The following is a 16,058-nucleotide window of genomic DNA, read 5'->3' on the forward strand; positions in this document are numbered from 1 at the left end:
ACAATACCGCTTCCATAAATATGTCTATTACACTAAGATAAACTACATACCAACTTTCGTATTCCATTTAATTACAAACTTAACTATTCAACCATAACATTTTATTATTTCCTGCTGCTACTACCAACCACCAATATGCATTTAATGTGTTATTCTTCATAGAATAAAGGGTTAATAGATTTTTACCTCCCTGACATTTGAGGGATTTTTAGTATACCCCACTATGAAAAAAAATTTGGAGATTCTCCCCTGTAAAATAAAGATTCATTGGTTTACCCCCCACCCCCATAGTCAATAGTCAGAATCTGACTTGATAAATTTGATGACGTGGCATAATTTAAAAAAAATTTAAAGAATAAATTCTTTTTATTTTGAAAAAAAATTTCAATTTCAATTTCAATTTTTTCTCTACTTTTAAATATCTGCGACTTTTTTTTTTTCTTCAAAATTTTAAAAATCTGATTTTTTTAATTAAAACATATTTAACCAAAGAATTTATGATCCAAATAATATCTTTAAATTTTATTCCAAATCAACACATTTAGACATCCTCATATAAATTCTAAATACACTAAAATAGTACAAAATCAATATATATTAACAAATCTTAACATAGACCCATTATTTTTATTTTGTCACTTCAACCAAATTTTTCCCTATCATCTTTATTATTATTTACCATAAGGTCACAGACCCCTTACGCCATATTTCGCTATAACAATCATTCATTTTTTTTTTTTACTTTGATGTTCATTAATAATGCTATTATATGCTTTAATACTACCTATCAAATGTACTGCATTTTAATAATTAAATCCTTCATTCGAATAGGATTCTATAAGACATATTTTATAACTTATTTTATTACACTGACATCTTTTGTGCTATACAATACACAACCTTCAACTACATCAAACTTTTACTTCATTTTTTTCCATTTCCACCAACAAACATAACAATGGAACAAGTAAGATCTATGCTCCAAAGAGAGCCACTTGAATATTTCTCGTTGTGAAGGTTGCAGAGCAGGTTTATACACTATAGTTTTTTCGTTCTTTCCGTTTTTATTTATGCATACTTCTTAATTAAGTTTTAATTAATTTTGTTTATTTCAATATTATCTTATTTATTTAGATGAATCATGAGATCGAACCAGGTTTTGTGAAGGGAAATTTAGCTAATCTATCAGCTTTATGGTAGCTTCTCAATAAAGAAAACACAGGTCACATTTTAACTTTTAACAAAAGCTTGGTTAACCCACTGTTAACTCATGGTTGGACTGAGTTTAAGGATTTTAATGATCTTCCTGAAAATGTTGAAATTGTTTTTGGTTACTACGAGAATAATATGTTCTCGGTATATATGTTCAAAACAATATATACACATGATGACTTACCAACATGGCATAGTCGCTGCACAATCATCAATCGAACTGCATATTTCGATTCTCTACTTACTGAAGATGACTTTCTCAGCCCAATGAAGGTTTTTCTTCTTCTTTACTATTTTCACTTCTTTATAATGTTACCATTCCTTTGTTATTTTTCATATATCCGATTTATATGTTTTATACAACAAGTTGATGAAGACTTTGGAATGTACCTCAAGCAATATGATTTCGTAGATGTAAAACTTTGTGTTGATAATGGCAATGAAGAGAAATTTAAGGTGTATTTCCTGAATGATGCAAAATTGACAACACAGTTTGGAATCATGTGGGATCAGTTCTGCAAAAACAGCAACTTCAGAATTGACCAAACAATATGCTTCAAGTTGATGATTTCAGACAAAGAAAAATGTCATGTGTATAAGGTCAATCCTCCAGCTACATCTTCTATTGCTTCTGCTTAGTTAGTTCGTGTACTACCAAGTAACGATATCTACTTCATCTACCATCACAGTACTCAATTCACTTTACCATCTGCTGCCTTTTTTTTGTTTTTGTAATTTCTATTTCTCATCAAGTACTATGGTCCTTTTCTTTAATGCGGTATATGTATCATTAGTACTATTTAATTTCAATTCTGTTTGAACTATTATTTATTTAGTATTCATAGTAGGTATCTTTAAATCATTTATGACGTTAACTGTTGCATTTTAATATGATTCAAACCAACTTTACTTCTTAAATACAACATTCCTGTTTTCCTATCAATATATCATTTAACATATTGTAAACTATAAAATTACTACATATTATAACTACATACAACAATTTCCAACTACATAAATCATCCAAAACTAACAATCACCTGTGCGGATGCACGGGTTTGTTACTAGTATGAATAGAATAGATAAACAAAATTTATAATACATTTATCTTTATCCTCGTTAGTTGCATCCAAACATGATTGCATTAGGCTTGTAAAAAAACATCGTTTTCTAGAATGTTTGTACTAAATTTATCTTTATCCTTAGATAAAATAGTCTTTGTTGATGTAAATCTTTAATCTTGTAATATCTCTGAGTTGTAATTTTGTTTAAATATATGAATAAATAACTCTAATTACATCTCTTGTAAGTATATTATTATATCCTGAATGGTGGGTTGCAAAGAAAAGTGTATATTATTATTATTAATTTTGTTGACATTAGACAATAGATGGTGTGATCCAATAAAGAAAGGTGAACATGACCACTTCTACACGTATGAAACTCAACCACTCATGACCAACTCGATTTCTGGCATTTTGGTGGATTTCAATTTTAGTTCGTTCAATTTCAGGAAGGAAGTTCAATTTTTCGTTCTGCAGTTTCAATTTGGTTTCAACTTTTTTCCATTTTGTTCGGTTTCATCTTCGTCATCGACTTCGTCATCAAATTCGTGTTCGATTTCAATGTTCGATTTCTAGTTGTTGTCATTTGATGGTGTACTTTCAATGTTCGATGGATTTTTGGTTTGAAGTCGTTGTTCGATGAAAATACCAATTCTGGGGATTTAGGTTTTTATTTAAAACTATTTATTTTACCTTTTTTTATATATTATTTCTTTTAGTTTAAATTATTTATTTTTTTATTCCAAATACATTATACAAGTGAGCATTCCACATGTCAACCTCAAAAAAGTCATGTCATCAAAAAACTGATGTGGCATTGCCACGCCAATGTCCATTAAAGTCACTTAACAACATGGACTAAAAACTTGACATAAAATTTTAGAGGAACTAAAATATATGATTTCTTTTTATAAGGGCTAAAAATAAAATTGGAGATATTTATCGGGATAAAAAACTTAATTAACCTAAAATATTTAAACCAAAAGTTATTTAATGGTAATAATTATACATATATAAATTTAGGTAAAATTACATATTCGTCCATTAACCCCAATTTCAAAACACATTTGACATTTTTTTTTTTTCTATTTTAAATTTTTATTTTATAAAATCTAAACATAGTTATCTTTTTCTATAAAAAATAAAAAAAAAATCATCAAAATTGTTAAGGAAACCCAAATGTTAATCATACAAATCTAAAAATCCATATTTCATTGAGTTTTGGTCCCTAAGTTTTGGTCTGTGAATCTATAATCTCGTTGACGTGGTTGTAATTTTCTGACGTGGCTAGTGTTGATTGGGAAAAGTGGATGTTGACTTAGATTTGATGACACAAATGGATAAATTTTTCTAATATGAAACTAGTCTCGCAGAAATGACTAAAATGCTCTCCTTTTCCCTACTTATTCTTCCTCATAGAAATCAGTCCTCTTCTTCTTCCCTCGTGGAAACTAATCCACCGCCACCCTTTCCTCCCATCTCCACCGTCACTTTCGGCCTCGTTTGGCCAAAATAACACCGTTTTTCCATCTCCTCCACCACCGTTATCTTTCTATCCGAAAAGAATCAAGAAAGAATTAGATTGAATAAATGGATCATCCCTTTTTTATTGAATTTTCAAGAAACACCGACCTTATTTCATCGTTCAACCACTACATACTTCGTTACCTTATTCTCTTATAAAAAAAACCCATGGACCAGACAAGGGAAAGAATCAACAGAATTATAGAAACATTTCTTTTGTTTTTATTGAATTGCTTAAATTGGAAATTTGTAGTGTCAAAGAAATGATATTGTTGAGATGTTAGATCTCTTTGAACCGTTGATTCAGAAGCAAATCTTAGAAGCTTTATGGCTTGTGGAAGTGGAACATCGTCGTTTTTCTTCCTCTTTTAGATGAATTTTCATTGTTCCTTTTGCATCTACAACGGCTTTTCTATCTAACGATAGTCTTGGAGCTTCTTTGGTGGATTTCCATGGAGATTTTGTTCCTTCTTTGAAATCGAAAACTGGAAGAACCATTGTCTTTTCAGGTTAAGGTGTTGATGTTTCTGGTGTGTTGATTCAACTGTTGAGTTAACATTTATTTTCGGGTAAGGAGAGGGAATAAAAGAAGGGCAGTACAGTCATTTCCCAAGTGTTTTTTTATTCATTTTTATTTTTCTCAAAATAATTGTCACTTTAGAATACCAATGCAGCATTTATTATTTTTTCCCATTATAATACCCTTATTTATTGAACTTCATCCAACTTAACTACTCCACTAACTACAATTAATAAGGATGTTTTAGTAAATGATACTAATTTTACTATCAAAATCAACATAATTAATCATTTTCTTAATAACGGTGCATCACCTTTAAACGACTATTATTTAGAGACGGAGGGATTACACACTCTACGGTCGACACATCAGCAAAACACAACCACATCAACGAGAATATGAGCTCAAAGACTAAAATTAAAGTGATTAATATTTAAAGGTAAAAGAGTTAATTAAGTTTTTAGTCCTTATAAATATTCACTGTATTGTTTTTAGTCCCTACAAAATAAAATCACATTTTTTAATCCCTGCGACATTTTTCTTAAGCATTTTAGGAACAAAAAATGTTGATGGAAATTTTTGACAGAGACTAAAAATACTGATGGAAACATTTTATAAGGACTAAAAATATTGATTAAATTTTTTATAGTTTATTTTGTAAAGACTAAAAATAAAATTATGAATATTTATTGGGATTAAAAACTTAATTAACCCAAGATGAAATCAGAAGGATTATCAAATTCAGAGGTCAAACTCAATTTACCTATATTTGCGGGGACTGAACATTTAAATAAGCCAAAAGAAGAAGATAAAACACAAAAATATTATCTAAAATTAAAAACAAAATATTATTGCCGCAAATTTTTTTCTTTTTGTTAATTTTGTTAGAGGTTTGAAACTAAAGTAAAAAAATATCTTGGAAATACAAACGGTCGTGGCTGAAGGGTAGTCTACTTATCTCTTTGCAGAAGAAGGAATTATTGAACACATTTTCCCTTTGAAGATAAGGTAACCAAAAAAGTGGAGCGAAATTTCGTTCTTAAAACACTACAAAGAGAGACCAAAACCTTGTGAATATGAAAACTATGGGGTCTAAAAGTTGTTGTGCAAGAACTGCTCATGATATTGTTCCTTCGGTTAGCTCCAAATGGTTGAGGAAGAAAAATCCACGTGTTGGACTGTTCTTGTGTTCTTTCAGAGTTAGAGCTTGTCAATCCACTGCTAACAACAACAATAAGGATATCTACAAACAAGTGGGTCTGTTCCAAACTGCTGTCTTTTTTTGTGTAAGAGCATGTACTTTTGGTTTTGCTTATTGTTTTCTGTTGTTCAGTATGGTGTTCGATTGTGTTTCATAGGAGTGAAAAAGAGTAGTGGAGGAAAATTAATGTAGAAAAATTATAACGCCCTTTTACATCCTAATAGGTTCACCAGGATATGCCACAGCCTTGACTGAGCCTAACAATACTTCATAGAACCGGTTTGTTAGGTGAGGACTGCTGTTAAGAGTCCCACATCGGATAGGACATGGTCTGACAATGTGTTTATAAGTGGGGGCAATCCTCACCTCATAGCCGGTTTGTGGGGTTGTGTTAGGCCCAACCACGATTTCTAAGAACTGCCTTACTTATAAGTACTTAGTCTTATTCCAACACTCGGTGGATTTAGTCCCACATCGGATAGATATGATTCTTGAAAAGAGTTTATACAAGCCGGTTTTGTAAGGATGAATTAGGTCCTGATTTTCGTGACACACCTATGTGGGTGACTCTGCTAGGATTCGAACCCAGGTTTCCCATGTCCTCCTCCAGTCCTCCTTATAGGGTCAAGTTGCTACTTGCTACTGCCTTTACGAGTATGCTTGGCACCAGTGGTATATACTGGGGTTGTGTTAGGCCCAACCACGATTTCTAAGAACTGCCTTACTTATAAGTACTTAGTCTTATTCCAACACTCGGTGGATTTAGTCCCACATCGGATAGATATGATTCTTGAAAAGAGTTTATACAAGCCGGTTTTGTAAGGATGAATTAGGTCCTGATTTTCGTGACACATCTATGTGGGTGACTCTGCTAGGATTCGAACCCAGGTTTCCCATGTCCTCCTCCAGTCCTCCTTATAGGGTCAAGTTGCTACTTGCTACTGCCTTTACGAGTATGCTTGGCACTAGTGGTATATACTCGGGTCTTTTAATAATTTGGTGAAGAGTCTGATCTCTGATTTGAAAAAACATATGTTAGTGGAGGTTAACCTCCTAAGTAGATCTCACTGACCTAAAGGGATTAGTATCTGATACTTGCGGGCAGGGATACCTTGGTTTAAAAAAATTGGTATTTTTGCTCCATATAGATATTCCATCCGTGTCACAAGTAGTGGGAACTTTATGTTTCTAAGATCTATCAGTGTCACAAATAGTGGGAGCTTCATGTTTCTAAGGTTCATTAATTCTCTGTATGCCTAAGGGATAAATGATCTGCTCATATGATTATGAAGAATGTATGATATTAGTCGTCCTCTTACCATGTGCTCTTTTCAGATAACCTTGGTAGTTATGATATATAATATGCAGATCTGGTATAAATAAGGGAATGTTAAACTTGGTTTAAGCTTAAAGTAAGGAGAAACCATGTTATATTATGTCATCTATGATTAGTACTACTTGTTAGTTTGAACTTTGTTGGAGAGTTTTGCTCCTTGTAGTTGGCTAGTTATAGTTAACATATATATTTCGTGCATGTTTCATCAATGATCATTAGAATCATGATTTAGTTTTCCCCTTTCTGGATTTGATGCCCTGGTGGTGGCTTTTGTCATGCACAATGGCCTGAGCGAATGCTCAAAGTAAAATATTAGTTGGCTGAATACTCGTGATTGTTTGGTGATGCTTGTGCTAATCTTTTTTTTTGGTAAAGTAGACTAGTGGTTAGAAATGCACCTCTTAAGGTGATAAAGTGGGATATATTATGCAATGTACATACCAACTGAGATAAGCTCATGGGCTTGTGTTAACTAATGAGCCACATTAAAGTCAATGTGTAATAACGACTCTTTATAGTATAATGAGTTTTGTAAATTATGAGCTGTAGACACCTACTTCTTTTCTCACCTAATAATTCCTTAAATCATGACCAACATTGAAATATGCTCAGGTTTATTTTCTCTAAGAAGGAAAATTGAAGACACGGTTATTCGTGCTGAGCTGTATGCATCATCAGCTTTGGAAATGGAAGAAGCAAGTTGGATTAAGCAGGAAGAAATGGTACGTGATTCAGATCTGTGGGATGACCCAACTAAGTCCAACGACATTCTTGTCAAGTTGGCTAACAGTGCCAAAGTAGTTGATTCTTTAAAGGACTTGAGATACAAGGTTATATTCTGTTCCCATCGCTTTCAACTAATCTTTCACAATGCCTATTATTTATTTTCACTTCTATGTAAAATTGATCTGTTTGATGATAAACAAAACGAAATGCAGCAATTACATCAGAGAAAGAAGAGTACAAATGATAGTTCCCTGTATAAGATAATTATGGTTATGATATTTAGTTAGACTAGATAGATGTACTTTAAAGCTCAGAAAAATTCCTAGATTTGTGAAAGGCTTTTTTTTGTTCAATAAGAATTACATTATATTACGGGTCTGTTTGGATTGACATATTTGAATTAGCTTATTTACATGCATGTAATGCATGTCATGCCAAATTATTATTATTTTTTAATTATTTTTTTCCCTTTTTCATTTTATATGAAAAAAATGTAATCCCTTGTTGTATGTCAAGCAGGTAGAGGAAGCAAAGCTGATCAAGCAGTTAGCTGAGATGAATGCTATTGATTATGGGCTCTATAAACAAGCATATGATGCATCAGTAGACGTGAGCAACATACTGGATCAGTATGAGATATCCAAGCTTCTTAAAGGGCCGTTTGATATGGCAGGAGCATGTTTGGTTATAAAAGCCGCTACTGGCATCTTTTCAAAGGTTTCATATATAAAGGATTTTGTTGTTGCCGCTGTTTTTTTATACATACAATAAACCTATATTTCATATTAGTCTTTGCAAAACTGAGTTGCTGACCTGCTTTTGCTTGAATCAAGCTCTGGGCAGAACAGCTCCTACAAATGTATCTTGGATGGGCCAAAAGACAAGGTTATGAAGGAAGGATTGTTGACAGGTGTTTGACCGAGAATGGAGGAATCAATTCAGCAACTATAGAGTTTGAATTTGAATGTGCTTATGGCTATCTTTTGGGGGAAAAAGGAGTTCACCACCTCATAAGGGGTTCTCCGAATGAATCTTCTCAGCTTGAGGTGCAAACAGTTCCTTTCTTACCACCTAATTGTAAAACTGATTTTCCGTTCTTGTTCAATTGTGTGTTATTTTCACATTGAATTTTATCCTTGGAAAACTAGACCTGTTTACTTCATGTGTTTCCTTTTCCGTTTCCAATGGTAAGATAAGCAATAGAGAATGTATTACGGAAGTTTTTGAAAATGTATTTTACATGATAGATCCAATATATCTGAAAAATCCAAAAAATGTCAATATTATTTTCAGTTTTTCCGGAAATACATTGTCTCTAATTATCTTCCATCTTCTCTCTATCATAACTAAAATGAAAAATACAAATTAAAATTGAAAATGATAATTGAAACTGATTTTAGAAAGCAAACAGACCCTACTCTTGTGTAGAAAGATATTCTAATTTCTTTTCTTGAGTGTTTAATTCCGATTTCAATACATCGCATTTGTTGAGATATAAGTGCTTTAGCTGCTTTGTGCTGATAATATTGTCTTTCTGTAGAAAGTTCCATAAGTTCAACAAAAATAACAGATTTTAATAGGTTATCATTGGAAAGTTTTCAGGCTGTTCAAATTTTCTTTTGATCCTTTTAGCATGAAATTGCACAAGCTTCTGACTAGTCTAGAATTGAATCCTTAGGCCACAGCCCAGCATTAGTTTGAATTTTTCATAATCCGATAACGTGGAGCAAGTTTTCTGAATTGCCTTTACAAACTAACCACCTTTTTGAGTAAATTCAATTTCGTTTAGCTATAGAAAGTAAGTATCAGATACAGTTCAAAACATAGGAAATGAACATTTCTTTACAATCGTTGGCAGAAACCCATGGTGAAGAGAAAGGCCACATTTCATACCCTATCACTATACACATTGTAGACCTAACCTGCATGTAATGTATAAAATGGCTTGTTGAATTCTATAACTAGATGTCCATGTTAAGAGCATGATTTCCCAGACTAATGTTTGGCCGAACTTTTCTATCTTTAAGAGGCAGTTTAGTTTTGTTAAATGGCCACTATGGAGGAATGGTGCGGCGTTTTTTTTTAGAGATTCCATAAACAATTTGTGAAGATGCCTGCCATGGTGGTGCCATAGGCGGCTGGATGTTCATTCATATGGAGGGTTTTTGGCCTTCTTCCATATTCTGCGATCAACAACACTGTTATAAGTTTTTTAAGTGTTTGTAGGCTAATGAATTATAGTATGGTATAGATGTTTGGTGAAATAACTGCTAATTTCAAAATTTGCAGACTAGCACTGCAACTGTTGATGTTATTCCATTGTTCCTAGAGAAAGCTCTTGATCTTGAGATTGATTCCGAGGATTTGATTATCTCGTCTCCCTTGATTCATGGAGAGCAGAAAAGACAAACTCAGCGTATAGTTTGCATTCATCATATACCTACTGGGATAACTGTCCAATCTTCTGGTATGCATATATTAGTGTTAAAATGTCAGTTTTTCATTTTTATTTTTTTTAAATCTAATTTCTTATTCCTTTCATTCTATATTCAAGTCCATTTGCCAGAATTTGCAAATGAAATTGCTATGCCTTATATGACTGCTACTATTTCCTTTTTTGGCCATGATGTAATTGAGTTTTTATTTGTATTAAGATTAAATTACACTTTTGTTCCGTTGGCTTATTTTTAGGTTTCGTTTGGTCCCTTGAGTCTGTCTTGTTTCACATTGGTCGCCCAAGTAACAAACGTTATACAAATTGGTCCCTTAAGTTGTTTTCGTTTCATTTTGATCTCTTAAGATTTGAGTGTTGGACACTTTGGCATCTTAAGTTATAAATAAATATTAAGAAAATTTGGTCCAAAGGAAGGACTGATGTGTTTAAAGTTTGTTATTTTTTTTTAAGAAGCCAAGCTAGCCCACCAAATTAACACTAGAGATAATCAAACCTGAGACTTTGAGAAGGAGCATACTCCAAGGTCCCAAGCTAACACCACAAAATTTGTTACTTAAAGTATCAAAGTATCAAATTTTAGTAAATGACCAAAATGAAACAAAAGAAAACTTGAAGGACCAATAAAATTTGTAATTTAAGGGACCAAAATAAAATGAAAAAAACTTAAGGGAATAAAGAGAAACCTAAAATTAACTTAAAGACCAAAAGTATAATTTAGCCTTGTATTAATTTCACTCATAGGTGAAATATATTAGAACTGAAAATATGTTTATTATATCATATTATGTGGTGAGAGTGTATATTTATATAGGTAGGAGTCTCCTAGTTAACCCCTAATTAATAAGGAAGATTAATCAATACAATCAATACAATGACTAGTGGAGTTAAAACTAAATAGTCACAACTTTTCAATATCTCCACTAAGTACTTGATTAATTATTCTAACAAAATAAACTAATTTTTGTTCTCATGATTTCCTTCTTAGCTACATTCCCTGCAAATCCATTGATAGGATCATAGGACTAAATAATTACCAGTCCAATTTTCTTTTTGGAAAAAAGTAAAGCATAAAAATGAGGAATTTAACTAAATATCAATACTTTGTTTTTCTTTGTGAAGGTGAGAGAAGCCAGTTTGCAAATAAGATGAAAGCACTAAACAGATTGAAAGCTAAACTTCAAGTGATAGCAATTGAGCAAGGTGTTGGTAGTATAAATGGTATAGTGAAGGATAAAATTGTGAATCTGTGGGAAGAAAAAACTAGGAGGTATGTATCTCATCCATACAAGTTAGTACATGATGTAAAGACTGACATTGAGATGTCAGATCTAAATAGTGTTTTAGATGGGAATATTGGACCTCTTATTGCAGCTCATATTAATACTAGAGAGTAATAATGTCATCATTTCCAAGTTGATGTTCATTTCCACACCTTGTTCTTATCCATAAATTATTTAGGATGATATACTTAGTATTTTTACTTTTTTGGTCCAGCAAATTTTTAGGATTTACTTCAATTCTTTGGTGTCTGACCAAAAAAGGGTATCAAATCGTCCAATTTTGCCTGTACTGACATATTTTTGTTAATGAGTTGAATGTGAACATTACTGTATTCTTAATTTGGTTGTTTTTTTTGTTTTTATTGCAAAAAATACCCGTGTACTGATTGGTCGTGGATGATTTTGTGTAGTTTAAACTCAACATTATGTATTTGTGAGCATTATAAATTTAGACCATTTAAAAGTTAATTATTATTAATTTATAGAAAATCTATATAAAAAAAGTGTTTATTAAAAAAAAAAAATTTAAAAAATGTATAGAGTAGTTTGGGATAATTTTGAGCGGTTTACATATAGTTTGATCTATTTCTGAGATTTTAATCAATGCTCACTTATCTTGTGTATTTTAGTTTAAAAAACAAAATTTTAAAAAATGTAGAGTAGTTTGGGATAATTTTGAGCGGTTTACGCTATATAGTTTGATCTATTTATGAGATTTTAATCAATACTCACTTATTTCGTGTATTTTAGTTTATGAGGGTTCAATATCATTCTAGAATTGAATCAATGTGATATTCTAGATAGTGTAAACGTTTTATCAAGAACAATTTTTATTAATGACAACTTGTTCCGTGTATCAAAGTTAGTTGAGCCAATGATAACTTCTCCCATTTATTTGAGTTAATTCTGAAAATTTATTAATGAAAAATTGTCAAGTGCAAGGTAGTTTAATTTAATCAATGACAACTTCTCTCATGCATTTTATTAATGAAACTTTGTATTATGTATGATTATTATACTGTTTAATCAATGTCAATCTCCTATGTATTTTGGTTATTTATGAAATTTTAGTCCATGTTCACTTATTCCATGAATTTTAGTCGATGATGGTTCATTATCATTGTAGAATTGAAGTGAGGTGATATTCTAAATAGCATAAACGTTTTAGCAGTTTGTTTGTTTGTTTTATATATATATATATATATATGGGATTTGTTAGAACACACCCACTAATTTTTATGTGGGAGTGTTTTAGCAAGTTATAACTAAAAAGTTAATAAATAGACCTTAAGATGTATGTTGCTATAACACACCTTCTAGAAAAAGCAAGTGGGTGTGTTCTAGCAAATCCTATAGACATTTGCTATAATACACCCACTTATTTTTTAGAAGGAGTATTTTAGCAAGTAAATAACTAAAAAGTGGTTAAATACACCTTAAGATGTAGCTTTGCTAAAACACTCCCACATAAAAACTAGTGGGTGTGTTCTAGCAAATCCATATATATAAGGATTTGCTAGAACACACCCACTAGTTTTTATGTGGGAGTGTTTTAGCAAAGCTACACCTTAAGGTGTATTTAACCACTTTTTAGTTATAACTTGCTAAAACACACATTCTAAAAAATAAGTGGGTGTATCCTAGCAAATGTTTATAGGAGTTGCTAACATACACCCACTTATTTTTTATAATGTGTGTTTTAGCAACATTCACCTTAAGGTGTATTTAACAACTTTTTAGTTATATCTTTGCTAAAAGACACCTTAATAAAAACTAATGGGTGTGTCCTAGCAAACCCCATATATATAAATTACAGTTTGTCTCGTATATAAAACCTAGTTTAGTTAGTGACAACTTATCCCATTAGTTTGAGTTAATTTTGAAATTTTAGTAAACGCCCGCTTCTCATGCATTTTATTTAATGTCCATTTATCATGTGCATTTTAGTTAAAAAAAATTAATATAATTATAGAGTTATTGTGATGTCATATTCTAATAGTATAAACGGTTTTGCAAGAACATTTTTTTTATAAATGACAACTTGTCTCGTGTATCAAACTTAGTCCAGTCAATGACAACTTATCCCATGCATTTGAGTTACTTTTGAATTTTTCTCAATGTCCATTTCTCCCATGCATTTTAGTTATTTACAAAATTTTAGACAATGTCCATTTATTCCGTGCATTTTAGTTGATGAGAGTTCAATGTCATTGTCGAATTGAAGCGAGGTGATATTCTAAATAATATAAAAGTTTTATCAAGACCAATTTTTTATTTTTTTTTTATACATGACAATCTGTCCCGTGTATCAAAGTTAGTTTAGTCAATAACAACTTATTTCATTTATTTGAGTTAATTTTGAAAATTTATTAATGAAAAATTGTCAAAGCATGATAGTTTAATTTAATCAATGTCAACTTCTCTCGTTTATTTTATTAATGACAACTTATATCGTGTATGATTGTACTATTTAATCAATGTCAACCTCTCCTATGTATTTTGGTTATTTCTAAAATTTTAGTCCATGGACACTTATCGCATGTATTTTAGTCAATGATAATTCAATATAATTGTAGAATTAAAGTGAGGTGATATTCTAAACAGTAGAAAAATTTTAGCAGGATCTTTTTAGTATGACGGCTTGAATGATCAATTATGTCTTGAAGTCTTCGTTATATACTGAAGCAGCTTAGGCTAAATACTTAGTTAGGCTTCAGCACAAAGCAGATCGGTTCAGCTAATCTGCAAAACAAGAATCATATACAAATTTAGAAAGTCCTAAAATATTGGAACATTTATAGGATCGTTCCAACCAATAACAAATATTTCCTAAAATATAAATCTACTTTAGAAATATTCCACAACTGATTCCTTAGAGATATGCGCGTTGCTTGATCAATAAGATAGGAAATATTGTTTCCTTAAACAATAAAGGGCGCGCGTACAAGTAGGAAAGTACTCAGGCATACTGAACCGTGCCAGGATGTTGGAACATCGTATCCAACATCTTACAGAGATGCCTAAACACATGTTGGAACATTGGTTCCAACTTATACAACAAGGATATTTGTTTTAGCAACAATGCAGCCAATACAAATACCCAACAATCTCCCCCTTTGGAATTTTTTTGGCTAAAACAATTTAGGCCAAATCCAAAGAATAAAGAGGGATACAAAAAACCATTTCTTTAGGGGCATGAACACATACCTATGAAGAAGCAACTAGCACATATAATCTAAAAGGATACCTCAGATACACTTCCTCAAGTTATCATGAACACATATTCAAGAAGAAGAAGTAGCAGGCAATACCACTCAAGATATAGCAGAAGTGTGCATACATAGAATACCTCAAGAATCTTCAATCACAGCTTCAGCTGTAAGGGTATTGCACTTATCAGAAACATGCAACAACGAATAAGATATATGCATAGTCTCACAAGTGCAGAGGGAAATTAAATTCCTATGCTATAGAGAGGAAACATAAGTTCCCACAAACAGTGGATGTTTCAGCATCCTTCACAACATTAGAGCAGAGGAAAAATAAATTCCTTTGCTACAATTAGGGAAAATGAATTCCCACATAATGGATTTTCCAACATCCTTCACCACATAGAGCAGAGGAAGAATCCTATGCTACACTACGGAAGATAACTTCCCTCAGACATGAGTACCTGTCACACATAGAGGCAAGTAAAAGAAATAAATTTCTCATACCTACATAGCACTGTCACTAACCACAAATAGAAGTGAGGTAAAATATATTCCCACACTTACTAGTGACATGCATGGATGTCTTCAGAGTACTGTCACTAGCCACAAATGGTAAAGTAAATTCCCATACTTACAAGTGATAGACATGGATGTTTAAACATCTGACTTAACATCCTGTCAACCGGCTTGGACTAGCATAAGTACACATAGAAGTATCACCCCCCTGAATATAGAGACCTATGAGTGACTACTTACATGACTATTCCATTACTCCCCCTGAATATATCCATATAGATATTCTGAACACTCAAAAACTCCTAATGCATAGAAATAATAAATTCATAATCTGGGCATAAAATCTTTCAAGGAATATTCACTAACTAGCAGACCTTTCAATGGTCACACAAAAACACCTAGACTTTTAAAAGTCATACTCATAGACATGTTCCATAATATAAAGCAACAACAAGGAACATGTACACTTGAAATTATGAGAAAAATAAATTCTCTAAACAACACGGAGATGTTGTAGCCCCAATGCTAACATCTACGCTAGCCTTCACAGACATGTTCCAACATTCCAGAGAACATCAACAAGGAACATGTACATAATAAAAGCTGAGAAAAATAAATTCTCAGACAATATAGAGATGTTGCAACATCAGTAACAACATCTACACACAACCTGAAAATAGTTGCAAAATAAATGCAACAACACATGAATACAGGCATACATAAAGCTGCAAAATAAATGCAGACACATAGAAACATGCAGAGGCACATATACAGGCATATAGAGAGTAGATATATCATTTTCTTCCCCTTTTTAGCCACAAAATATGCCAACCAAACAACATGAGTATTTCATAGCAGAATACCCCACAAATCTAATATGTGCAAAAAGCGATTTGATAGCGCGTCTGACAACATAGATAATCAAGCCTCCTCATGCAAGAAAATTCCCAACTTGCCCCTTAGTTTTTCAAATTGTTTAGCATCTAAGGCCTTGGTGAAAATGTCTGCCAGT

At 32.0% G+C, this 16,058-nt stretch overlaps 1 protein-coding gene and 1 long non-coding RNA gene across 2 annotated transcripts; both read left to right on the forward strand.

Moving 5' to 3' along the window:
* Window positions 1-863: 863 nt before the first annotated feature.
* LOC11428562 (uncharacterized) lies at window positions 864-1,791 on the forward strand. The gene is made up of 2 exons (XR_003008739.2): window positions 864-1,029; window positions 1,135-1,791. It is a non-coding gene; the product is annotated as an uncharacterized lncRNA (long non-coding RNA).
* A 3,446-nt stretch (window positions 1,792-5,237) lies between these two features.
* Window positions 5,238-11,657, forward strand: LOC11430784 (peptide chain release factor PrfB3, chloroplastic). The gene is made up of 6 exons (XM_024778302.2): window positions 5,238-5,577; window positions 7,470-7,687; window positions 8,103-8,300; window positions 8,417-8,629; window positions 9,873-10,050; window positions 11,158-11,657. The coding sequence occupies exons 1-6, from the start codon at window positions 5,397-5,399 to the stop codon at window positions 11,430-11,432; spliced, it is 1,263 nt and encodes a 420-aa protein (XP_024634070.1). The 5' UTR covers window positions 5,238-5,396; the 3' UTR covers window positions 11,433-11,657.
* The last annotated feature ends 4,401 nt before the right edge of the window (window positions 11,658-16,058 follow it).

The sequence above is a fragment of the Medicago truncatula genome, chromosome 1, assembly GCF_003473485.1.
Source record: "Medicago truncatula cultivar Jemalong A17 chromosome 1, MtrunA17r5.0-ANR, whole genome shotgun sequence".
NCBI classification, from domain to species: Eukaryota; Viridiplantae; Streptophyta; class Magnoliopsida; order Fabales; family Fabaceae; genus Medicago; species Medicago truncatula.